At 38.3% G+C, this 27,542-nt stretch overlaps 2 protein-coding genes and 1 long non-coding RNA gene across 4 annotated transcripts; all 3 read left to right on the top strand.

The window, feature by feature from the left end:
• Window positions 1–1,273: 1,273 nt before the first annotated feature.
• LOC122873347 (gamma-aminobutyric acid receptor-associated protein-like 2) lies at window positions 1,274–14,766 on the top strand. 2 transcript variants are annotated; one of them, XM_044189968.1, is made up of 4 exons: window positions 1,274–1,537; window positions 3,688–3,743; window positions 3,849–4,021; window positions 6,756–7,343. In XM_044189968.1, the coding sequence occupies exons 1-4, from the start codon at window positions 1,504–1,506 to the stop codon at window positions 6,859–6,861; spliced, it is 369 nt and encodes a 122-aa protein (XP_044045903.1). In that variant the 5' UTR covers window positions 1,274–1,503; the 3' UTR covers window positions 6,862–7,343. The 2 variants fall into 2 exon arrangements, with proteins under 2 accessions (XP_044045903.1, XP_044045911.1); XM_044189976.1 differs by lacking the exon at window positions 6,756–7,343 and adding an exon at window positions 13,506–14,766 and having other exon boundaries at window positions 1,280–1,537.
• LOC122873369 lies at window positions 9,040–10,877 on the top strand. Its single transcript, XR_006377426.1, has 2 exons — window positions 9,040–9,191; window positions 9,241–10,877. It is a non-coding gene; the product is annotated as an uncharacterized LOC122873369 (long non-coding RNA).
• Window positions 14,767–21,045: 6,279 nt separating the features above from the next.
• On the top strand, window positions 21,046–23,984 carry LOC122873360. Its single transcript, XM_044189992.1, has 3 exons — window positions 21,046–21,499; window positions 21,594–21,720; window positions 23,506–23,984. Exons 1-3 carry the CDS (start codon window positions 21,436–21,438, stop codon window positions 23,651–23,653), a joined length of 339 nt encoding a protein of 112 aa, XP_044045927.1. The 5' UTR covers window positions 21,046–21,435; the 3' UTR covers window positions 23,654–23,984.
• The last annotated feature ends 3,558 nt before the right edge of the window (window positions 23,985–27,542 follow it).

Below are 27,542 nucleotides of genomic sequence, written 5' to 3'. Positions count from 1 at the left end.
GCTTCTCCAATGTGATGAGTTTGTGCTTCTCTGTTTTACTTGCCGGCTGGACGCCCACCTACCGCCTTCTGTGCGACGTTTATGTACCCCGTCGCTGCCAAGCTCCCATTAAATCCACTGCAACCGGTACTCCAATGCTGGAATCATACTGAATCCGTGTTAGTTTGAGGGAATCTCATTGAAGACAACTTTATTTAACAATATGTATCATGTGAGCTCAATATAAACAACACAGAAAAAACTGCTTTTTAAACTAGATTTTGACACAGGGCCCCTCTACAAGACACGGCCACAAAACTACCTGATAATGCCGGACCTGCCTTAGTTGTAATTGTATTTTAGCGTTGCACATTCCTGAACAAATGTGCAAATATTCAAATTATCAATTGACATGAAGTGTATGTTGGGCTTTGGGTAGTGCCTGTCCTGCTGGGTTCATGGGCGGATTAACTTGCTCGGGGGCCCCCTGGCAAAATGTAAATTGTTGGGCCCCTTCCAACCCTTGTGCTTTGTTTATGTACCCTGTCACCTCCAAGTTCCTATTAAGACCCCAAAAAAAAACAACCAATACTCCTCTGCTGGAGTGAGGGTTTCTTATAGGTAAGAGTAAGGTGTCAAATTGAGGCAATTTAACACAACTTTATCTGGGATGAAGTTAGCACAATATAAGTTACAACAATAAAGGTATCAAAACTACATTTTGACACAGTGAAACGGGACAACAAGACTAAGACATAATGCAGGACCTGCCTTAGTGGATATTGTATTTTAGTGGTGCTAATTCAACAAATTTGCAATCAAATTACCAAAACAGCTGACAAGCAGCAAAACCTGGGGCTGTTGAGGCCCTGGGGGCCCCGGTTGCTGGGATGTTGTCATGGGCATTCTTCACTATTTTCTGATATATTACACACCACATTTTTCATTTAATGATCAAACAAATAATCCACAGATGAATCGATACTGTAAATAGCAGCCAGTCGCAGCCTTTAACTGCACGGTGCTGTAGGAAGCGCTTATGTTTACGTTCTTCACAGAGGAACGGTGGGCAGCACCAAACACGACCGACGGGGAACCACGTCGAAAGGTCGGCACATTAAAAATGCGCATATCCACCGTGAGCTGTTGAAAGTCGAACAGTAAAACGTCGAAGCGCTTCGCGTCGGAGAAGTTAATGCGTTTAATTTTAATTATTTAAGAGAAGAAAGCCATGACGTCCCGTCTTTCGTCCCGTCTGTCACCCCTCCTCTGCGCGGCGGAATGGAACAGCCCGGCGGGTGACGCCACCGCCGGAGCAGCGCTCCCAGCGGGCTGACAGCGAAGAGGAGGCGGTTGTTTGTTGTTTTTGCTGAAGGGTTTGGTCGCCGCTGTGCCGTTAGCGCACTTATTGAAGAGCTACGAGCTAAAGAAGACCTTTTAAAGAGATATTTTCACCTTTAAATTAATCTTGAGTCGTGTTTATAATCTGCTGCATCGAGCGAAAGGAGCCCGGAAACGGCAAACATGAAATGGATGTTCAAAGAGGATCACTCCTTGGGTAAGGGAGGAGGGAGGTGTTTTTATGATGGAAGAGTGATTTTAAAAAAAACAAAATGTCCGCGCAGGTTCATTCCTGAAGTGAAAGCTTTTAATTTAGCACAGGTGGGGGGGGGGATAAATAAACTTAGGGTTTAATGTTTATAAAATCCCACTTTAAAATACGTCGGACACACAGCCTGGCCTGTCCTTCAGGCTTCTGTTTAAGCTAGCTGTGTCGACGGGACGAGCGCGTTTTTAAATAAATATTAACGACAGCTCGCTTAAAAGTCACTTAGCTGGTCTCTGCTTTAAGTCTGATCGGTTTGGTCGGTGTAGATAAACGAGCCATCGTGTGTTGTTTTTTAATTTTTGCTCTGTATTTGCCACCCGACGACGACCTGGTTTCAGGGTGATAAGTGGATGGAGACTCATGAAGCTGCTGAGCCTCCTTTCTGCATTGAGTTACAGCTGGCAGCTGCATAATAAAAGCTTGTGAAGTGTCTTTTTTTTATTTTATGAAGCTAAACATGATGGTTTTCTTTATCTCCACCTGCCACAAACTGGAGGCCTGAGAGGCGTCACCAGGACGGAGAAGGAAAAAGTTGTTGGCAGGCCTGCAGGGCTGGTTTTACATCCCATCTTTTAGTGTTTTTATATAATTAATATGTGGCTTTAAACCCTTTTTTTATCAATAAATCGACTAAATGTTTACACCAAAATGACCAGAGGCCTGACAAGTTAAAGTCCTTTTTAAAACAGCTTACTTTGTGTCCATACTAACATTTATTTATGATTTAAATATATGAGACACAGAATAAAGCAGACAACTTCTTTGCATTTATGAATTTTTAAACCAAAATATCTAGTGTTTTTTTTTTTCTTTTTAAGATGTCAAATTACTCATTAATTCATAATCTAAATTAACTTCCTGTTTACATGCTAGCTGATGGTAGCAGCTAATGTTTTCAGGCTTTTAAAAAGAGGCTTTAATGCTCAGTTTACATATTAATGAGCACAGTTTAAACGTTGCTGTTGAGAAATAATATGACCTTTTTAAAGGTGTAGCAGTTTTAGACATTAAAAGTGTAAAATATATGAGACAGTTGGCCTCTCTCCATGGCAGTGTTATTGTTTTGTGTCAGTGTTACTACATTACCCATAAACCACTCTGCTTCTGGTGAAAATGAGGCTGTTCCTCATCCGGACAGTAGCTGCGTCCCAGTTTCATTCTGCACACTGATTGTATGAAGTATGCGCTATTACAAGGCCGCAACCAACGACTGTTTTCACTGTGGAATAATCCGTTGATTAATTTTTGATCAATTGATTTAACAGTTGTGAAAAATGCTCATCACAGTTTTCCCAGAGCTCAACATGACGTCTTCAAATATCTTGTTTTATTCAACCATCAGTCCAAAAGCAAAATATAGTCAATTTCCAGTCAAACAAATCAAAGAAAAGCAGAAAATCCTCAATTTTGAGAAGCTGGTTCCAGTAAATGTTTGATATTTTTCATCGATAAATGACTTTTTTTTGAGGATTAATTGATTAGCGAAATTGTTGCCTCTTTTTTTGTCAGTTAACTAATCATTTCAGCTGCAGTAGAGGCTGAGACAACTTTTTTTTTTTTAAATCAAATAATCAATTCATCTTTCATTTAATCATTTAGTGTGTCAATTAAATAAACAAAACTGTAATTATGGGAGCTGAAGTAAGAAAAATCAGGGGAGGTGGAGGGATTTATCTTTTGGCATTATTACAGGTAACTAAGTGATGCCTCAAAATTGCACTAAATACAAAAAAAGGTGTTTGTGATTATTAATTGGCAGCGATCCACTTACTTTTGAGCGATTAACCAGATAATTTTGTTGTTAAAAAAAAACGGCCAATGGTCATCACAGTTTGGTGATGTTTTATTCATGATTAAATGCTGCACGTTCACCTTTTTAAGTGACCTGATTGACGGGTGTTGTGGTTCAGCTGGTCTCAGTGCGTCTTAATCCACAGCAGCTGCCTGCGAGCGTCCCACTGCAGCCGTCAAGAGATCGATCGCTGCCCGTCGCTGGCTGCCCCTCGTGTCTGTACAGAAGAGGAAGTACTAAACCACATACTTCTGTTGTCGTGTAAAACAATCGCATAATTACACTAACGTTGCTTTTTGTTTTCCAGAACATCGATGCATAGAATCAGCCAAAATCCGCAACAAGTACCCTGACAGGGTCCCGGTGAGTGAGACTTCTGTCACGTTGCAGCCGATTTTTACAGGACGTCTGCTTCGCGATGTGTTGCGCGTCGGCTCTGATCGTGTCTGCAAATGTGTGTTTCGTCAGGTGATTGTGGAGAAAGTGTCCGGATCACAGATAGTGGACATCGACAAGAGGAAGTACCTGGTCCCCTCCGACATCACGGTGGCTCAGTTCATGTGGATCATCAGGAAACGCATCCAGCTGCCCTCAGAGAAGGCCATCTTCCTGTTTGTGGACAAGACGGTGCCTCAGTCCAGGTCAGGGCCGGGACACTGGTCATTATATTTATTTATTTATATATTTTACATGGTGATCATCTGCACAAGACGTTCAGATTGCTTAATTTGTCTGACCGACAGCCCAAAACCTGAAGATATTTTATTTACTGTCATATATGACAAAGGAAAGCTGTGAATTTCTTCTTATTTTTGCTTGAAAAATTACTGAAACAATTAATCGATTATCAAAATAGTTATAATAACATATATAATATTATATAATCATTTCCTTTCGAAATTATGCCAAATTCAACAGCAGGACTGAGGAAGTAACCTTATTCTTTTGCCTGTAATTGGCTCTGTAATTATCTGACAACTTCCTTCATGGTCATTTAAGGTAGTTTAGATAAAAGTCAAATCCAGTGCTGGAAAGAAACAAAGTACATTTACTCAAGTACAGTAACTAAGTACAATTTTGAGGTACTTGACTATTTCCATTTTCTGCTTGTACTTCTACTCCAATACACTTCAGAGGGAAATAATTATATATTAATTTGATAACTTTAGTTACTTTGCAGATTCAGAATATAATCAAGAAATAAATGATATATTATTATAGTTTAAGATAAGACTTTATTGATCCCTGTGGGGAAATTATACAGCAGTATATAAAGCTCCACCTTCACCGGCTGCATCATTAAAGTGACAAACACATTAAAGCATCAATAATTATAATTCAATAATACAATATATATGAGTCTGAAATGGTTCATTCTGCATAATGAGTACTTTTACTTTTGGTGCTTCAAGTATATTTTGATGCTGATACTTTTGTACTTTTACTTAATTAAATTTTGAATGCAGGACTTTTTACTTGTAACAGAGTAATTCTACACTGTGGTATTACTACTTTTACTTTGTAAGTAGAAGAGCTGAGTACTTCTTCCGCCGCCGGTCAAATCCCGTTTCTAACTTAAATCAACAGGAATTCTGTTTTAATTTCAGACTCTGGATAAAGTGACTCTGTCCCCTTTTTGTTTTTAATTTCCCGTGCGGCTTCTTATCTCAGTTATTTCATTTTCATGGTTAAGTGTAGGCGTGTTGTCAGTGCTCCTTTTATAAGGTAAAACTTACTGTTATTTAAGAAAAGCTCGTATTCGATTGAAAATGAGTTGATCAAAGGAGCTGAAGTAAGAAAATGCAGGGCAGGTAGAGGGATTTTTATTTTGTTTTTGTTTGTTTTGACAGAGAAGACACCTGGAAAATATTAACTAGCGAACGATAACGTAACCATGAGTTAATGTGCTGTTAGAGCTGCATGTTTAGGCTGATTCAACAATGGGACAGTCCTTACAACGACCAGGCGGAGCTGTCGTTCCGCCCAACACCCCTCTCTCCGACCAGCCAGGCATTACTCAGCACTTTATGTGTTTTTAGCCCCGTCACAGAGAGCAAGTCGGTCCAATTGGTCAGTTAAAGTAGTGAGAAATATGGCCTCTGGGGGCCACCAGCAGGGCTGTTAGACTCCTACACTTGTTTCTTTCTTTACTTGTTTCTTTATACATCTGGCGGAGAAACAGCCGTGTGAGAATAATCCAGAGACTGAAAAATGTTGCTGTCAAATTCCAGTTACAGTTTCACACTAAACTATCTGAGCTTTTAGTCCTAGTTTCTACTAGTTCCACCCCTTAAACCTCACTCATCACAAACTGCAGCCAAACAAACATCAGTCAAACCCTAAAACTCAAATATGTCGGGGTACATTTTGGGGGAAATGTGTATGAAATTATACGTGAGACATCTAGTATATTGTGTGTATAATCTAGTATAGTGTGTTGGATTTGAATATTTCACTGAGCATCATATAGCTTCAATGACGAGCTGGAACAAGATGATACAGAATATATATAATCTCCTCTCAGACAGTGTGAAAGGAGAGTATTAGTTATTTCGGCCTTTCTGAAAAATGTTTTTTATTTGCAAAGAAATTGTGTTTTGTTTAAAAAGTCATCAGGGAGAAATTATTTTTATTTAAGATCCCACTGATAATTATTATGTTGATACAAAAAAAATGAGGAGTGTTAAGATTTAGGGAAGACAGATGTATTTTGGTGCAGTTTATTAACATTCCTGTGATAGTTGGTTACTGGTGGTTAATCAAGAGAGACTGAATAAAGCCTGCCAGGTAATTTAGCAAAGTAACTGATGACTGACAACCAACAATGTGTTAAAGTAAGTTTTGAGTGAAATTATTGTAAAGACCAATGATGTGTTACATGTTAGTCCGTCTCTCAGTACTGTCTGACTTCCTGTCTGCGGCTCTCAGCTCCGAGCCCATTGGTTCCTGCTGAAGATCTTTAAAAACACCTCACATACATATATATATATATATATAAAATATAGTTTATGTTTAAAAAGTCTCAGTAATTTCCTAAAACAGCTGCTCGCTGTAGTTTTTATCAGACAAACAGGAGGAAACGGTGCATTTGTTGGGGACTATTTTCAGCGGCGGATGAATCCACATGTGGTGCTGTAGTGAGTGTTTGGGGCAGCAGGACGGTGTGTGTGTGACGGAGTCAGAATAAACTACAGTGTGTGTGTTCGTGGTGATGAAGGAACATGTCACCCAGTGCAGCAGAGCGGCTCGCTGATGTGTTTTTTATATTTTGACAATAAGTAAAATGTAGAATAGCACCGGCTTTATTCAGCAGCTGGTATCATTGATCAGCTGAGGGGATCCAGTAATAACGCTGCGTCTTCACTCCTGTTTCAGCATCACGATGGGGCAGCTGTACGAGAAAGAGAAGGACGAGGACGGCTTTTTATACGTGGCTTACAGCGGGGAGAACACCTTTGGTTTTGAAAACCAGAAGCCATGATTGTGACCGGCCTTACCTGCGGCGCCGCGCGGCCACACTGACGCCCACCCACATCTAATCACAGCCCACGCTCGGCCCCTGGAGAAACCGCGGGAAGCCCCAGAGAGATTCAGCGACGCGAACGTAACAGAAAGATGGACTGATGGCTCACCTGACTGGATAAACATAAATGAGTGCACCGGTGTGTTTGTTCTGGCCCATGTTGCACCCGTTCTTTAAAGATTCATAGATTAAGTTGTGTATAGTGTGTTATATTTCAGTTATTATTTGTTTGTTGTGATTTGAGGTTTTTTTTAGGAGGAACCTTGATTTGTGTTTGGGGTTTTTTCACATTTTAAATGATATGCGTGAAGGAGTTTTGCTTTTAGTTATGCTTTCCTCTTTGAAGATGATATTTAAAAGAACTTTTAATTTAATTATTTGAATTGAATTAGGATGGCCTAACCAATGAAAAGAGTAAATAAAATAAAAAATGAAACCTTGTCGTTTGTTTCAGCACTATATTTATGTACTTGGTTTAATGGGCTTCAACATGTGAAACAGCTAATTTGTTGTTTTCCCAGTTTGATGTGGAAGAACTTAACTGGCACTGGTGGAAGTACATTTACTCAAGTACTGTACAATTTTGAGGTACTTTACTTGAGTATTTCCATTTAATGCTACTTTATACTTCTACAACTTAAGTTACCAGTTAGTTTCCAGATTCAGATTAATGCTACAAAATATAATCATCAAATAAATTATATCAATTAGATACCCAGCAGTATATAAAGTAAAACGTATAAAATATATAAATTAAAATGAGTTCCACCTTCACCAGCTGCAACATTAAAGTGATGAACACATTAATGCATCAGTAATTGTAATCCAGTAATATATGTGATTATGAAATGGGTCATTCTGCAGGACTTTTACTGGTAACGGAGTATTTCTGCACTGTGGTGTGAAAGGTCTGAGTTCTTCCTCCGCTGTTCACTGGTCTGCACAGATCCCTGATGCCGGTTTTACAAAGACTTCGACTTCGATCAAACTAACAGTCAGATAAACGTCTGAAGTCACCCACAGGACAAAGCTCGTAAGTCTAGTTCTTCACTGTCTCCAGTGGGACTCATTTGCTATGAATTCTGGGTAACAAGAAACTTTCAAACTACATAATGTGACTTTTTTTCTGTCATTTGGTGCCACTGTCACTGATTGATACCATGGAAACACTGGCCAGCAGGTGTCACTGATTGATACCATGGAAACACTGGCCAGCAGGTGTCACTGTTTGATACCATGGAAACACTGGCCAGCAGGTGGCCAGCAGGTGTCACTGTTTGATACCATGGAAACACTGGCCAGCAGGTGGCCAGCAGGTGGCCAGCAGGTGTCACTGTTTGATACCATGGAAACACTGGCCAGCAGGTGTCACTGTTTGATACCATGGAAACACTGGCCAGCAGGTGTCACTGTTTGATACCATGGAAACACTGGCCAGCAGGTGGCCAGCAGGTGTCACTGTTTGATACCATGGAAACACTGGCCAGCAGGTGTCACTGTTTGATACCATGGAAACACTGGCCAGCAGGTGTCACTGATTGTTACTATGGAAACACTGGTCAGCAGGTGTCACTGATTGATACCATGGAAACACTGGCCAGCTGATGTCACTGATTGTTACCATGGAAACACTGGCCAGCAGGTGTCATTGATTGTTACCATGGAAACAGTGGTCAGCAGGTGTCACTGATTGTTACCATGGAAACACTGGCCAGCAGGTGTCACTGATTGATACCATGGAAACACTGGTCAGCAGGTGTCACTGATTGTTACCATGGAAACAGTGGTCAGCAGGTGTCACTGATTGATACCATGGAAACACTGGCCAGCAGGTGTCACTGTTTGATACCATGGAAACACTGGTCAGCAGGTGTCACTGATTGATACCATGGAAACACTGGTCAGCAGGTGTCACTGATTGATACCATGGAAACACTGGCCAGCTGATGTCACTGATTGTTACCATGGAAACACTGGCCAGCAGGTGTCATTGATTGTTACCATGGAAACAGTGGTCAGCAGGTGTCACTGATTGATACCATGGAAACACTGGCCAGCAGGTGTCACTGTTTGATACCATGGAAACACTGGCCAGCAGGTGTCACTGTTTGATACCATGGAAACACTGGCCAGCAGGTGTCACTGTTTGATACCATGGAAACACTGGCCAGCAGGTGTCACTGTTTGATACCATGGAAACACTGGCCAGCAGGTGTCACTGTTTGATACCATGGAAACACTGGTCAGCAGGTGTCACTGATTGATACCATGGAAACACTGGCCAGCAGGTGGCCAGCAGGTGTCACTGATTGTTACCATGGAAACACTGGTCAGCAGGTGTCACTGATTGATACCATGGAAACATGGCGCTTAGTTGTTAAGTTAGTCTGGGGGCAGGGTGGCTAACTTTTTAGGCTTGAAATAAGTCAGTTGCCAGTTTATTAGGGACACCGAGCTAAAACTAATGCGGTCTAATGCAACAGTCCTGCAATAAGTCCTCCTCCGTGAAGGTTATAATGTCGGTGTGTGTTGAAACTGCTGTATTGTGTTATACTGATAGGGGTTTCTATTACTTTGTCCACCCCATTTACTTCAAATGAGGGTTGGTTAAACAGCGGAAACACCTCTCTGCAATGCAGTTCAGCAGCACCACGAACTACAAACACAGGTTCCACATTTCCAAAATCTGGTGTGAAGCCTGAAGCGGTGAGGCTGTTACAGCAGCAGATTAATGACCTCGGTTTTTGTAAAACTATCACATATGGTCGTAACGTTTCGGCGTCCAAATACTTTGGCCATACATCATCAATGACGTCAGCCACTAGGTGGTGATAATGAATCTGAAGTGCCATCAGTGTGTTCACACAGCACACACAGTATTTGTTAGTACACCTGCATGTGTCCAAGGATTAATTTGAGTTTGTTAAACTCCAGCTGAAGTCACGTTTAGTCGTCCTTTTTTCCCCAAAAAGTCACAAATAACGTTCTTAAATGTGCAAACAACTGACAGCCACTCACATAACAGAGTCTTACATCGCTCCTGCTGCTGCAGAGCGTCTGCACGATGTCGAGGGTTTATAGTACATTACTGTGGGATCTGTGCTGTTTCACACTTCATTAGAAATGCATAAATTACAGTTTCTGGGTAAAACCATTAAAGAATAAATAAACATTACTGATATTCAGTGTGATTGCAGGCAGATCATTTTTCATGGTCATTAAACACATTCAAAGAAGTTCGGGGAAGTTCAGAAGAGTCTGCTGTTGTATTTTTGGTATCACGGAAGTTTTCTTAAACACCAGAACCTGAATGAGGAACTAATGTGAAACTTAAATATATATATATATATATATATATATATATATATATATATATATATATATATTATATATATATATATTACAGAATACTTAAGTGGTATGAATACAAACTTAATGTTTAAACCTCACATCTAATTCAGTGTTTCCTCTAAATACTTTTTTTTTTACATACAGTACTAATGTTTTTGTTAGATTGTCAATGAACGTACCAACCAAACTGAACGGCAATGAAAGGTTATTAAAGGGAAATGAGAACCACTGTGGTCATCTGCCCTTTCACTGAGAACTTTCCGTCATCGAGTCCTGACTGATCTGTCAGCGTTAAAGAGTGGTGAAATGTTTTATCTAAATATATTGTGCCTGTGAAGTGTGTCTTCATAAATGTGAAGTTAAAGCTTAATACAGTGCAGCTCTTCTCTAACTTTACTGTATATTCTAGCGGAGGTTCACATGTTCAAAGATACCAGAATGGCTGAATTTTGGGGGAAATGTCACTAAAGTGACATTTTACTATAGTCTACTTAACTGTATATGACATACCTTTATGTACCTGTAATGTGTATATATAAATGTATATATCAATACTCTTCTATGCAATTGAATGAAGCACCTTGCCTTATCAATACAAGACAATATACAGCGGTGTGAAAAAGTGTTTGCCCCCTTCCTGATTTCTTATTTTTTTGCATGTTTGTCACACTTAAATGTTTCAGATCATCAAACAAATTTAAATATTAGTCAAAGATAACACAAATAAACACAAAATGCAGTTTTTAAATGAAGGTTGTTATTATTAAGGGAAAACAAAATCCAAACCTACATGGCCCTGTGTGAAAAAGCGATTGCCCCCTAAACCTAATAACTGGTTGCTCCACCCTTAGCAGCAACAACTGCAATCAAGCGTTTGCGATAACTTGCAATGAGTCTTTTACAGCGCTGTGGAGGAAAATTTTGGACCTTAAAAAGGCAGTTCATGCTCGAAAACCCTCCAATGTGGCTGAATTACAACAAGTCTGCAAAGACGAGTGGCCGTGTTTCTACAGTAGCCCAGAACGGACAAACCAATCACTGGTTCTTGAGAGGGTCATTTGCGTTTTTTGCGAGTTTCGCAGCCACCGTAGTTTCACCTACACGCTTGGAAGGGGAGGGTGAGGCGAGCGGTATTCAAACTGCAATTTCACTTCTAGATGCCAATAAATCCTACATACTGGACCTTAAAAGGGTTAATTCACAACAAATAATTACAAAAAAAAAATGTAATACCAATAACGTCACTGTAAAATTGTCTGGCTCTTTTCCTATTTTCACTTCCTCGTTTATGCTCAAGGGTCTTTCTACGAACATGCTGTGTACATGCTGTCATAAACAGGCAGAACTTCCCTCATTTAAAATTCAGAGGAAGAAGCATGCAAGCTTGTCTTTTTCTTAATTTCTTCCCTAACCTCCCTGAACAAAAGTTCACACCACTGATGCCATATGCAGTGATATTCAACACTGTGTGTCATCAACTTCTTGATAAATCTTAGTCATTCGAATTTCCCCATTTTTATTTTAACGATGTTTTCCTATATTTGTCAAACAGTTCTTCCTACTTTGTCTGTGACTTTGGGCCAGTCAGTAAAAGTAATAACACTGTAAAAAAAAAACAACTATTTGCTACAAGTAAACGTCCTGCATTCAAAAGTCATTATGCAAAATTACACATTCATAGTTAAATTATGACGCCCCAAACTCCTGAAAGTTGATATTTTTAGCCATGCTTGCTATGTCGGTCCACCACTTTGGTCCAGACTGAAATATCTCAGTATCAGATGGATTGCCATAAGATTTTCTACAGATATTCAAGTTACTTTGAGGATGAAGCTTACTGCCGTTTGTTGATCCACTGACGTTTCATCTAGCGCCAGCATCAGGTTAAAACTTATCCCACAGGAAAGAGATAGAGGCAGAGAGGAAAAATGGTGCAGTGTCACATTAAACACAGAAGCTAGAGATGACTCTGTTCACTCTTTTTAAAGAGCACTTTCCAAAGCATTTCTCGCCACACACACATACAAAAAAAGACTCCATCAGGGTGAAAGCAGTTTTCCTCTATAAAGACTCTCACTCACCAAAAAACAGCAGCCGACTTTCTGCCGGCAAGCAAACCAAGTTTGGTTACTTCTACTACAGTACTACTGCAAACTACACAACATGTCCCAGAATATCCCGGGGGGAAAACGAGGCGGTTTTACTTGGCCCCTTAGACCTGATCTGTGCGATCAAGAGAAACCTTGAGTCGTCGTCTTCAAATTAGGTTTGTCCAATACTTTACGGTTTATGTGTAAATACCTGCAAAACTACTGACATTCGCATCAGCTGTACTTTGTGTGCTAATTAGCAAAACAAAAAACAAAACATTACACCTGCTAAAGATCAACATGCTAGCTATCATTGTGAGCGTGTTAGCATGCTGACATTAGCATTTAGCTTAAAGAAAAACTGTGACCGAAGTACAGCTTCACAGAGCCACCAGCATGGCTGGAGACTCTGGTCTTGTTTTATCTTGTCTTTATTTATCTTTTGCGTACAAGATAAAGAAATGTTCTGTTAGTTTTGTTGGGGGGCAAATTACACCTTTATCATTCTTATTAGTACATAGTGACCTCCCATGAATCCCAACCTGAGCAGGTCTAATCAGCCACAGCAACTTAAAACACCTGTGTGGGTGTGCAGGGCCTTTAATATATAATAATGCATCATATTTTATAGGTGGATCATATGTTATGTATGTAAAATCAAAGTAACTACTAACTATAGCTGCATATAAATGTAGTGCAGTAGTAAACATGTTTCCCCCCTGAAATGTAGTGGAGTAGAAGTATAATGTAGCATTAAATTGGAAATGCTTAAGTAACATACAGGTACCTCAAAATTGTATTCAAATACAGTACTTGAGTAAATGTACTTAGTTCCACCACTTCTTTGGGTTTCCTCAGGGAATCGCACTCGGCCCACTACTCTTTCTCTGTATGTAAATATTGCACATGAGTTCTTTCTTCAACAAAGAAGAAGTGATCTTCTTCTTCTCTGACAGACAGATGACTATCAGTGCTAAATCATGCATGTGTTAACATCTAATAATGTTACTTCTACACTGAACGAATAATAAAACGGGGAAATGAGGAAAAAGAGAGTGAAGTTGTTTCACTTCTCTCCATTTCCTCATTAAATGATGTGCTGTAACTAGAATGATGAAGTAAAAACATATTTATTGTGAATGTCCTTTTCTGTTTGCACAGGTTCAGTTTGTTCTCAGAAACACTGCAGTGCTCTTTCCGGTGGAAACAGACGAGGAAGTGAAAATCACATAATGCTGACCGAACAACTCACAATGTCATATTACTAATGTGACTAATACTACTACTGCTTATACTGCTAATATTACTAGTACTATTACTATGCCTTTATACTATTACTGCTGCTGTTGTAACTGTAGACGTACAGCTATTTCCACTAAAACTAATAATTGTACTACTACATTTTCTACTACAACAACTATTACTTCTACTTCAGTTAACTAAATCAATGAAACAAGGCATTGCTAAATAAAGAAAAAACGGAATCTGAGTCCCAGTTTTACACTACACAATACTTCTTAGCTGGTTTTGATTATTTAGTGAGTTCACAGTTGAAAAGTGATAAAAGAAATGATCATGCACACTTAAAAATGCTTGATTTCTGAGTGTGCTGTCAATGCACACTATACAAAAGAATCAAGGGAGTTGCTCACAGCTACAAAACAAAAAGAAACCTAGTTGTAGCCGGTCTGCGACGGCTGCAGAAAGATTATTTCTGGAGATTATAAAGAAGTGTTAATCTTTGGAAAAACATTTAGATTTTTTCAGTCCAGTGGCATTCGATTATTCTGAAATCAACATCATGGGAAGTTCAGTATCTCTGAACCACAAGTGTGCAACTCAGTATTTTGACGACTTATGAACAGAATCATTCATGGGAACAGATGAGGAAGAGAAACATACAACAGCAAAGATTTCCACTCTGCACATTCATTCATATTATTCAACTTCAACCTGCAAACTTATCATCACTACTAATGCAACCAGTACTGCAAGTACTCCTGCTAATGCTCCAACTACTACTACTGCCATTATCTATCTGTTATATCTCTGCTACAGGGATGTGATTTACTGTTAAAGTGTCAATGAATTTAACTTAAGCACAAAGCAATTCCAACCTTTGCCAATTACTTGGTTAATTTGCTGTATTTAAAGCATAAGGGGGTGTTATTCTTTTTTATTATCATTAACAAATTCCATAAAAAGACCAAAACCAACAATGTGTTAGTCCATCTCTCAACGCTTTCATGCTTCCTGTCTGTGGCTCTCAATGTGAGTCAGAATAAACTACAGTGTGTGTGTTCATGGTGATGAAGCAACATGTCACCCAGTGCAGCAGAGCGGCTCGCTGATGTGTTTTTAATAGTTTCTGGACAACAATGGAGGAAGAAGATCCATCAGGCTGTGATTCACACACACACAACACCTGTTAGTGGATACATTCATTGTTGTTTTTGGTCTTTTCATGGTGTTTGTTGACAATAAGAACTAGAATTACCCCCCCGCGGTTGTCGGCCTCCACCAACCAGTCAAGTTGCAGTTTCCATCCACGTCTGTCCAGACTCATAATATGTGTCGTGAACACTTGGAAGGAATTGAATAAAGTGTATTTTTTGGTTAAATGGAAGTTATCACTATATTATGATACATATGTATGATTCCAGTGAATATACATTTTAAACTGATTAATGAAGGATTATCATAGATGTATTGGCTAAACAGGTACACGTGTACTTGATCACTATGTAACGAAGGATTCTCATAGAGTATAGCTGCACAAAATGTGCTGCTTTTGTTTTCTCCTGACATTTTTAGATGCAAAGCCTCTCTATGAGCTGTAGGTGAAACTCAGTCATAGCTAGGAATCGTGGATCAGACATGTAAAAAGATCCTTTCTGTATCTGAAGTTGTCCGATACAAGTATGTATAGTGAATATACTGTGTATAGTTTTGTACTGCATTACTGGAATTACTTTAATTTCACTTAGCATACATATTTGCACATATAGTGTATTATATTTTGATTGCACATCTCTTATTTCTTACTAGAAATAATTGTCTCGTTGCGGACTTATTTTATTATTATTTCTATTTCTATTCTTTTAGTGCTGTGTGCACTGACGGGACACTGAGCGGCTGTAACGAAAGAGTTTCTCCTCGGGGATCAATACAGGATTTCTGATTTTAATGCTGCCTATAATGAATGACAAAGTGTTTCTGTTGGCAGTGTTCGGTTGATCCTGAGATGTGTGTGAAGTGTTTGGTTGCATTAGTGCATTTTGGATGAGAGATTCTGAACAGTGAAATCATTATAGAGAAATGTTGAGTTACCACATGTAATCTGGGATACAAACACAGACATTTGGACCAGTTAACAGAGACTGGGAGTTATAGCTGCAGCTAAAAGTCCTTTCTTAATGTCTGCAGTAATATCCTGAGATTGTAATCTAAAAGTACGAGCAACAGTAAAACCCCACATTATTTTCTCTGTAAGGCTTTCTGCAGAATTGTTTTACATGTTATTACCTTCACATTTTCTCTGTAGTGCAGAAAATAGCCCACGTGATAAGTGAAAGAGAAAAGAGAAGAAGAGGAAACAGAGGAGGAACCACCAGCTGTTTCTTAGAACATAACTCCGAGAACAGAAAGGCATGGAGACATCAGCTGTGCATAAAGGAGCACAGAGCAGGTCTCCAACACAGATCAGCTCCGAACATCAAACCTTTTGCATCCAAACTGAAGCTGTCGGGGAAACATGAAGACTCTGGTGACTCTCGTGCTCCTGACTCTCATCTGCTTCCTGTGTTACAGCTCTGCCAGTAAGTAACTCTGCTTCATCTCTCTGTGAGCTGTCGGTCTAAACTGCGTTTAGGAGACAAAGTATTAAATGTGTGTGTGTGTGTGTGTTCACAGTCCCGGCCTCACCACTGTTGTTGAACACGGACGGATGCTGTGTAAACATCACTCAGTTGCGTATTCCTAAAGGAAAGGTGAGACAGATGGTGATGACCCCACGTGACTGTGGACGCAAGGCAATTGTGTAAGTATATAAAGAAGCTGCATCAGATTGTACATGCGTTCATGTTAATCACATCTACCCCATGTTGTCTTTTTCTCAGCTCCTTAACTTTAGTAAAAAGGGCAAAATTACAAGCTACAGGTTTTTTTTTTATTCAGGTGATCTGACAACTTAAGAATTTACAGTCTTATATGGGACAGTATGTGAAGAAAACAGCGTGCATTTAAGTAGTTTTTATAAGGAACTGGCTCCTTTTAAAGTGTTAAATTAAATCAAACTACTTTATTGTGTGGGGCTTATTTAAAATCCTATAGTGATTCATATTTTATGAGGTTTTGTAGCCTATATAAATCTATCCGTAGCAGCGCAAAGCATAGTTATGAGTAGTGTAGTATGGTAATGCCACAAAAAGTACAATATTTCCCTTTTGTGAAATATAAGGTTGCTGATAATGGAAGAACTCAAGTAACAGTACTTCAAAATGCAGCACAGGAGCCCCTAAAAGCTTTCTTTATAACATTAAATATTTCTGAAATAAACATCATTTAAAAAAAAACATCCAGTGAGAAGATCACAGACAAACCCAAACATTTAATAATTATATTATAATGATAATTATATTATAATTATATAATAATTCACTAACAAATTCATCTTCAGTAGTTCGAAGACTCTCCACAAGGGGAAGCTGTTCAGTTGTCTTACCTGCAGGTCTGAAACAGGAAGTTAACTGTACTGTAAAAAGTACAATTTATAAGTACTTGTTATACTTATATATTACATATATAAATATATATGTAATTATGTATATGTAATATGCATAGCACTTATGTTATAACATATGTTATACTTCTACTTCACTACATTTACAGCTGTACTTCAGATTTTACAGACAAAAAGTGACAAATTAACAAAACACGATGCGTTGTGACAGATTAACACTGTTGCGTGCTTCTAACAACGTTCAACATGTGTTTCTTACAGAGTCACAACTGTGTGTGATATAAAGATTTGCATTGATTTCAACTGGTCCTGGGCGAAGAACCTCTGGACAGAATTTAAGAAGTCAACAGCCAACAACACGCCACCATCTTCTCCTTTCAATATCTTACCTTGTGACAAGAAGTTTTTAAAAAAAGTGTGAGAAAGTCGCTCCTTTGTGTATCACAATTACATGCAGATTATGTTCTTTATGTGCATGTCTGTCACTGTCTGTCAGCCCTTCAATGGATTATTGAATGCTGATTAAACAGAAAAGTAACTCTGTAGGTTAAAACTGCTGCCTTTACTAAAGTTTACTGTTAAAATACTTTAAAATGTCTTTTAAAAATATGACAATATATGTATTATTATATAAGTCAGAGTGTCTTCTAACTACTACTAATGTACTACTGCACATGACTGAATTCACATTAAGTTATATTTCAAACTCAAATATGTACAGTTGTGTCCTAATTTAATATTTTCAGTGATTACAGGAGGATGTTTGAAATGTAATGTTTATTATAGCTACACATGGTGCTGCAGCTCTCTGAATAAAAGCTTTATTTTTGTATGTAAGTGTTCTGCTCTCTTTATTTTGGCGTCCTGAGTCAAGAGCCAAACTCCTCTTTGGGTCCTGAGTTGAGACACTGAGACTGTTTAATATTTATAAATAAGAATATATGTAGTTTAAAAGGGCCACTTTTAAACCACTGCAACTTCTGTGTGAATACAGCAGTGATGAAAAGTAAGTACATTTACTCAAGTATTGTACTTAAGTACAATTTTGAGGTACTTCACTTGAGTATTTCCATTTTCTGCTGCTTTATACTTCTACTCCGCTGCATGTCAGAGAGCAATATTGCACTTTTTACTTCCCAACATTTATTTAATAGCTTAAGTTACTTTGCAGATTCAGATTAATAATACAAAATATAACCAACAACAAAATGATGATGTATTATTAATGGTTAAGACATTATTGGTGAGTAAACACCAATAATATAATATACAGGTACATTATTCTGAAATAAGCCATTCTGCATAATGAGTACTTTTACTTTTGGTACTTTAAGTACATTTTGATGCTGATACTTTTACTTAAGTCAAATTCTGAATGCAGGACTTTTAGTATTTCTACACTGTGGTATCCGTCCACTCCAACGCAGATCCTGTGTTTTGGTTCTCATGCAAATACATGTGCAAATATTGAAATTTCCATAATTATGTAAATGTTGATGTAAGTGAACTTCTGTGTTGAGCTTCCAGAGTAAAACCTGTAAGGGCTGAAATACAAAAGTAGGGCCTAGATGATTCTGGTAGCATTAAAATGATTACATTAAAGTCATCGATAATATCAGTGGTTGTTGCTGGTGAAGTTGCTGTGATACTGTGATAAATGTCGTACGCTGTAAAAATCTAAATGTGCAACATGTATAATATACACCATGATAGCAGCAGGTTTACCTTTACAGCATGAGTGACAACTTGTTCTCATATTCGCTTTAAGCTTTCATCACTTGAAGGTTAATTAAGTTAAAATTTTGGTCTTAAAGCTGCATTAATGTTTGGCCACTTAAGGGCAGAATAACTTTTTTTTAAAAACAAGACACAGTTCTGGCACAAACTTCAAAGCCCCTGAAAACTTGTTATTAACAGTGGTCGAATGTAACTAAGTACATTTACTAAAGGTCTGTACTTAAGTACAAATTTGAGGAACTTGCACTTTACTTGACTTTTTTTTAAATGCCGCTTTCTGCTTCTACTCCGCTTCATCTCAGAGGGAAATATAACTTTTTACTTTGCTACATTTATCTGATCTTTGACACACAAAACATACAAAAAGTTCATAAAATATGATGTTTTGTTATAAATTAAACTCCCCAACAGTTCATACAAGTTCAGCTGAAACGATTAGTCGACTGACAGAAAATTTATTGGCAACTATTTTGATGTTTGAAGTCATTTTTCCTGTAAATCACTTCCTGGTTGCAGCGTCTCAGATGTGCAGATTTGCTGCTTTTCCTCTGAATGACTGTAATAACTGTAATGTTTGTTAATAACGTCGAGCTTTGGACTGTCGGTCGGACACAACAACATCGTGAAAGCGTCACTTTGGGCTCTGGGTTGTTGTGACAGCATTTCTGAATCTTTACAAACCGAACAATCGATCGATTAATAGAGAAAATAATCAGCAGATTGATCCAGAATGAAAATAATCATCAGCTGCAGTCCGATACAAACCGGTTCAACATGAGCTCCAGCTCCACCAGCTGCAGCAGCAACATCCTGCTTTACATTAATGCACGAGGAATAATAACCTGATGATAGAATATATAACAGCACAGCAGCCACAGGGACGTTGCACTGCACCGAGTACTTTTACTTTTAATACTTTAAGTACGTTTTCCTGATTATACTCACATACTTTAACTGAAGTAACATTTTCAATGCAGGACTTTTACTTGTACCAGAGTAATTTTACTGTGTGGTGTTAGTACTTTTACTGAAGTAAAGGATCTGAATACTTCCTCCACCACAAGACAATATACATGTATAAATAATATATATACTAGACTTGCACTAACTATGTACAGAGTGGCACTAGTCACTATCGCTGTGTATATTTAGAGTATTGTTTGTAGTTTTAGTCTATCTGTCTTTCTGTCTACAGTAGCTTCAATATAAAATATATATGAGACTGTCAGACAGTGCAGAAAACATGATTTTCCCAGGCTGCTTAAAGCTGATTCAATGGGCAAAACCGCTACAACTATGTGTTAAAGGTTAATTTACAACAAATAATTACAAAAAAAATGTAATACCAGTAACGTCACTGTAAAATTGTCTAGCTCAGTAGTTTTCTTTTCCTATTTTCACTTCCTCGTTTATGCTCAATGGTCTTTCTACGAACATGCTGTGTACATGGTCGCAGAACTTCCCTCGTTTAAAATTCGGAGGAAGAAGCATGCAAGCTTGCCTTTTTCTTCATTTCTTCCCTAACCTCTCTGATGTTCTCCAGTATTCAAAATCACCAAATTTAGAGATACGTGGTTTTCACTGGACAGGAAGAGTATGAAAGATTGTAATTTGTAAAGTCACTAAAGCTGTCAGATAAATGTAGTGCATTGAAACGTACAAAATTTGCCTCTGAGATAACGAAGAGTAGAAGCATAAAGTTGCATAAAATAGAAATACTCAAGTAAAATACAAGTACCTCAAATTTGTACTTAAGTGCAGTACATGACTAAATGTACTTAGTCCACCACTGATTATTGGATTATAATTATTGATGCATTAATGTTTAAATCACTTTAATGTTGCAGCTGGTAAAAGTGGAGTTAATTTTAATACTGCTGGGTTGCTTCATCTATAATAATATATCGTAATTTACTAGTTGATCTATATTTTGTATTAATAATCTGAATCTGCAAAATAACTAGTAACTAAAGCTGTCAGATATATATAGTGAAGTAAAAAGTACAATATTTCCCTCTGAGATGTAGCGGAGTAGAAGTAGAAAGCAATACATATACATATAGCAATACATAAAATACATTTTAAAAAAGCATAAAATGGAAATACTCAAGTACCTCAGAACTGTAGTTGAGTACAGTACTTGAGAAAATGCACTTAGTTAGTTTCCACCACTGCCACCCAGGGTTAGTTAACAAAGGCAAACAAACAAAGGCAGACATTTGGACCAGTTAACAGAGACTGGGAGTTATAGCTGCAGCTAAAAGTCCTTTCTTAATGTCTGCAGTAATATCCTGAGATTGTAATCTAAAAGTACGAGCAACAGTAAAACCCCACATTATTTTCTCTGTAAGGCTTTCTGCAGAATTGTTTTACATGTTATTACCTTCACATTTTCTCTGTAGTGCAGAAAATAGCCCACGTGATAAGTGAAAGAGAAAAGAGAAGAAGAGGAAACAGAGGAGGAACCACCAGCTGTTTCTTAGAACATAACTCCGAGAACAGAAAGGCATGGAGACATCAGCTGTGCATAAAGGGAGCACAGAGCAGGTCTCCAACACAGATCAGCTCCGAACATCAAACCTTTTGCATCCAAACTGAAGCTGTCGGGGAAACATGAAGACTCTGGTGACTCTCGTGCTCCTGACTCTCATCTGCTTCCTGTGTTACAGCTCTGCCAGTAAGTAACTCTGCTTCATCTCTCTGTGAGCTGTCGGTCTAAACTGCGTTTAGGAGACAAAGTATTAAATGTGTGTGTGTGTGTGTGTTCACAGTCCCGGCCTCACCACTGTTGTTGAACACGGACGGATGCTGTGAAAACATCAGTCAGATGCGTATTCCTAAAGGAAAGGTGAGACAGATGGTGATGACCCCACGTGACTGTGGACGCAAGGCAATTGTGTAAGTATATAAAGAAGCTGCATTAGATTGTACATGCGTTCATGTTAATCACATCTGCCCCATGTTACGTGAACTGTTACTGCACTGGTTTTGCATTGAAAAGCTTGCAAATGAGAGACGTCTGCAACTTGTCTTTTTCTCAGTTCCTTAACTTAAGTAAAAAGCGCAATATTACAAGGTGCAAATACTCCCTACAAGTAAAAGCTTTAAGTAAAAATATTAGCACAGTATTAACAGCAAAATGTCATTAAAAGTATTGAGTGGAGTTTTTTTAATGATTTATGTGAACTGACGGTTTAAGAAGATATACAGTAGTACAGTGTATGTAGTGAGAAATGCCGAATGTAAAGTAACAGTTTTTTTACATTGAAAACAGGGTACCTTTAAGTTTACAAATAAAAGTACTTTTTATAAGGAATGGACTCCGTTTAAAGTGTTAAACTAAATCTAACTATATTGTGGGGTTATTTGATCTATAACAATGCTTCATATTTTATGAGGTTTTGTATAGAAATCTATCCGTAGCAGCACAAAGTATAGTCATGTAGTAGCGTCACTGACACTTTACAAAGTGCATTACAGTAGTCCAGGTAGGAAAAAATAACTGGACAACATCCTAAACATGAGCCTCAAAACTGAGATCTGCATCAAAGATCACTCCAAGATTTCTAACAGCCTGCTTTATATTTGTATTCAGTGAACCAAGCTTACTGTGAAGCAGGCAGGTGGAATGTGTTGAGCCAAAGACTATGACCTCAGATTTATTGTCACTCAGTTTTAAAAAGTTTTGGGACATCCAACATTTTATATCAGAGGCAGGCAAGGAGATTATCTAAACTGCTGGAGTGACTAGATTAGAGGAACATAAAGCTGTGTGGGAAACACCGTGGTTCTGGACGATCTGGCTGAGAGGAAGTATGTAAACTGAAAACAACAGTGGGCCAAGAATGGACCCTTGAGGGACACCACAGTTAAAATCAGTGGAACTGGCATTTGCTATAACAACTGAAAAGGCTCTATTGGACAGGTATGAACGTAGCAGTTCCCTTAAGACCAACCCAGGTTTCTAGACAGTGCAGGAGGATGGCATGATCAATAGTGTCAAATCTAAAACCACAAGGACTGAGCAGTTACCTCTATCAGCTGTTTACCTTCACAAGGGCTCTCTGTGCTATGGCGAGCTCTAAAACCTGACTAAAAAAGTGTTAGAAATATTGTTATTGTGCATAAAATAGATTAAATGAGTTAAAATGGCTTTCTGCAGCACCTTAAAAATGATCAAAGCATAAAAATGATCATTTTGATCTGTAATTACTGAGTAATAGGGGATCCAGATTAGGTTTTTTCAGTAATGAAATTTTCAGATTGTGTGTTTGAAAGAATTTGGAAAGATGCCAGAAGTCAGAGAGCTGTTAATAATCAACAGAATAAAATGGACAACAGTAGGGAAAAACCTCTATTGTGTTATGCTGACAAGTGTTCCTATTATTTTGATCACCCCATTTATATCAAATGAAGGTTCAATGAGCTAAATAACATAAACACCTCTCCGTATAACACACCACAAACACAGTCGAATCAACACCTCTCTAAAACAGTTTATCATCAAATGCTAATTCTCTCTGGATTCATCAATACTATAAAAGCATCGATTATAACGATTTGCAGATAACCCGTTTGTAAGTCGAGGACATGAATGCTTCTTTTATCACTGCTGGTTTCAGCTGCTTTGCATTAATGAGTGTCCTTGTGCTTCTAACAACGTTCAACATGTGTTTCTTACAGAGTCACAACTGTGTGTGATAAGAAGATTTGTATTGATTTCAACTGGTTCTGGGCGAAGAACCTCTGGACAGAATTTAAGAAGTCAACAGCCAACAGCACGCCACCATCTTCTCCTATCAATCTCTCAGAGTGTGAAAAGAAGTTTTAAAAAAATGTGAGAAAGTCACTCCTTTGTGTATCACAATTACATGCAAGCTAGATTTTTACATATTTAACAGACATTGTGACCTTGAAAAATTTAACGTTAAATGTTAAAATACATCTGAAAATGCCTTCTAAAAGATCAAACACATGAGCCTTCTAACTACTACTAATGTACTGCACATTACTTAATTCATATGAAGCTGAATTTCATACTCAAACATGTACAGTTGTGTCCTAATTTAATACTTTCAGTGATTACAGGAGGATATTTGAAATGTATATTTATTATTGATACACATGGTGCTGCAGCTCTCTCAATAAAAGCTTTATTTTAAGTTGGACTGTTGATTCTGGTGGTATTAAAATAATTACATTCAAATCATGTAATAATGATAATAATATCAAAGAATTATTTGGCTGATGCTGTGGTTGTTGCCATACAGCTGTGATAAATGTAGCCTATGCTGTAAAAATTTAAATGTGCAACATGTATAATATACACCATGATAGCAGCAGGTTTACCTTTACAGCATGAGTGACAACTTGTTCTCATATTTGGTTTAAGCTTTCATCAATTAAAGGTCAATTAAGTTACTTTTTTGGTCTTAAAGCTGCATTAATCGATTTTTGGCAGATAAAATTAAAAATACAGAAAAATAAAATAACCAAAACTGTTTGAACTTTGTCAGAACAGGTGCTCATAGTAAGAAGCTGACTGAGAAAACAGGTTTTCAGGGCCTTTAATAGGTTTAATAGGACTAACAGTTTACAGCCACTTAGGCTGAGTGGTGTTTTGAGCTAAATGCTAACGTCAGCATGCTAACATGCTCACAATGACAATGCTAACATGCTGGTGTTAAGCATGTCTATAATGTTGACCACCATGTTTTTTTGTGTTAGCATGCTAACATTTGCTAATTAGCACTAAAAACAAGGCACAGCTGAGGCCTATGGGAATGTCCTTAGGTTTTCGGGTATTTGGTAATGAAAGTAGTGGACAAGTATAAATTTTGACCTGATGAAGGCGCTAAATGAAAAGTTAAGGGATCGCCAAAGTTATTACGATTCATCCTGTGGGGAACATGAATCTAATAGTTGTTGAGACATTTAAACACACAAATGTGGGTACCATGAATGTCTCTATAAAAGTTGGTGCCAATCGATCCCGTTGATGTGGAGATATTTCAGTTTGGACCAAAGTGGTGAACCGACCGACTGACCAACTCTCACATCCAGCCGCAGCGCTAGCATGGTTGAAAAGTTGTTATAGCTAACATGTTAGCAAACAAACCCACACATCCAGCAGACACGGAGCCACACTGGCATTATTTTGTACAATATTCACTCTCCTTTTAGCTCTGTTTTTGGTCTCCATCAACTGAACCATGTTCACCAACTAGTCGCTAACTTCAGCCTGCTGTTTGGTGCTGGGCAGGTAGCGTTAGCATAGTTTGAAAGTGTATGCTGATCTATTGTATCATGCCTTGTCCATGACACTGAAGTTACTGCAATCACAGGTTTAATGTTGTCTGTCCTAGTGTGCTGTCCTGTAGTGTGCAAGACTTTAAAATGAACAATAAACGCATGAATACCTTGCTAACTCTGATGGCGTTTATGTGTTTTCAAATAGCATTTTAATGACATCATGTAAAGTATCATTTGGTGACATCTGATGGCAGCAAAATGCAAATTTTTTAACAAAAGATGTTGAAGTGCTGAATTAATTCTCTTTACAATGACAAGGCTATGTTTAAAATATGTGATCTGATGCTGATTTACTCATACGTCTTGCTCACTCATCGTTTAACGACTGGTTGTATTGCCATACTGCACCGCAGCAACCTGTGTTGCGTTTTCTCCACTGGAAGGGCATCCAATAGGACACATTTGCTGTCTTTTTTCGAATATGGGGACACCAGGGGTGGGGAATTGCTGAGCCCCAGAGTTCACCAGTGGTTATATTTATTGATGATCCAATCATTTTAGACCTTTGATGAGGTTTTGAAGGATATATATGCAAATCAATCGTGTAATTTCCTTCCTAAGTTTGAGTTTATCTCCTCCGTGGGGACAGCAGGCTGTGCAGGTTGGAGGGAAAGAGGAGGTGGTAGAGGACAAGAAAAAGACTTTGTTTGACTTCTCAATGTTTCTATTGTTTCTGGTTTGAGTGAAAGTAATTGTGCCAGCAACAGTTTTTGAATAAGTTCTGCAGAGATAGAGAGGCTCTTTGAAACACTCCATCTGTGTCTTCAAACACAGTCATAACAACAGATGTCAGTGTGAGAGTTTGCTTGGTTTCAAATGTATCAGAGGACAAACTTGCAAAGAAATTCAGAAATGTTCTGTTTAGCAAGTGAAATAATAATTCTGTAAGGGAAGAAAAGCTAAACGCTGCCTTTAGTTGTCGTACCTGCTGAATGAAAGCACAGACTAATGAGTGATGTCAGAAGAATATATCCCATAAGCTGAAGCTGTAGTTAACAGACTGAAACCGAGCGAGTCACAGCATGATAGCCGTACATTTCCTGTTTGATTGTTAAAGCAGAAGTTTAAATACATCCCCTGGCCTCTAGATCATCACATTTATGCATTAAATGTGGAGTTATTGATCTTGAGTAACGCTATGGAGCAGTTTGTTTTAAGTGTGGGTACATGGGTGCAGTGGTGGAAGAAGTGTTGTGTGTGATAAGAAAAACAGGCCCTGCTTTCAGCTTTGTGACGATGCGTTTTCCAGCTGATCCAAGAGTTTATTTAGCTTCAGAAGGAGGAGAGTTTTCTCAACCCAGAAAAGGAAACACATACATCGTTTTGTTGGGAAGGGTATGAAAGATTGTAATCTGAGAAGTAACTAAAGCTGTCAGACAAATGTAGTGGAGTAAAAAGAACAATATTTGCCTCTGCGATAACGTGGAGTAGAAGTATAAAGTTGCATAAAACGAAAATACTCTTTGTACTTGAGGAAATTATTATGTTGGTCTAACATGACATCTACTGCATGTCTGTCCGTCCCGGGGGAGGGATTCCTCCTCTGTTCCCCTTCCTGAGGTTTCTTCCATTTTTCCCTGTTAAAGGTTTTTATGGAGAGTTTTTCCTCATCCGAATCGCGGGTCTAAAGACTGACGGTGTCGCATGCTGTACAGATTGTAAAGCCCCTTGACGCAAATTCGTGATATTGGGCTGTATAAATAAAACTGACTTTACTTGACTTAAATGTACTTAATGATGCGATACACATGGTTTCACACTATTCCACCGATCTACAGGTGGCTGTAATGCGCCAAGAAATGCAGCGATGCTCCAGCAAAGACAGTGAAGAAGAAGACCGCAAGCTAGTAAACGTGGATGTAAGCAATGTAGGTTTCAAACGTTTAAGAAAAACCAGCTTTGCAAGTGTTTTACGAGGAAGGAAATGCATTCACAAACACATTCGCTAGAGCTCAATGATACACAGAATGTAAACATAACTTTTGTTTGTTTGAAAGAAAACTCCACAGGGCATCTCTAACGATCACAGTGTCTAATTTATTCACAGCTCTGAGGGGATGATTGTCACTGTACAATGTGCAAGAAAGGACTCATGTTGTAGTATTTTATTTTAGATTACTAATCGGGGCTTTCAATTAGTAGGTAAATCTAAGAAATTACATCCTCTAACCCACCACCTCCATTAATCTTAAGGTCAGAAGTCTTATCGTTCACGCTAACAGATCTTGACTGAAACAACTTTTACCCCTCACAGTTAATTAATCTTTATTTTTCTACTGTATGATCCATGTTTGGCTCCTTAAATAATTAAACTAGTGCTCTATGGTTTTATATGGTCAGGAGCTACAGGCTGTGGTTTCTTTGTCGAGGACTTCGTGTAGAGTGAACAAATCATTCGATCCTCTAAG

Source organism: Siniperca chuatsi, linkage group LG1 (genome assembly GCF_020085105.1).
Source record: "Siniperca chuatsi isolate FFG_IHB_CAS linkage group LG1, ASM2008510v1, whole genome shotgun sequence".
In the NCBI taxonomy this organism is placed as follows: Eukaryota; Metazoa; Chordata; class Actinopteri; order Centrarchiformes; family Sinipercidae; genus Siniperca; species Siniperca chuatsi.
This window is presented reverse-complemented; position numbering and strand designations above follow the sequence as displayed.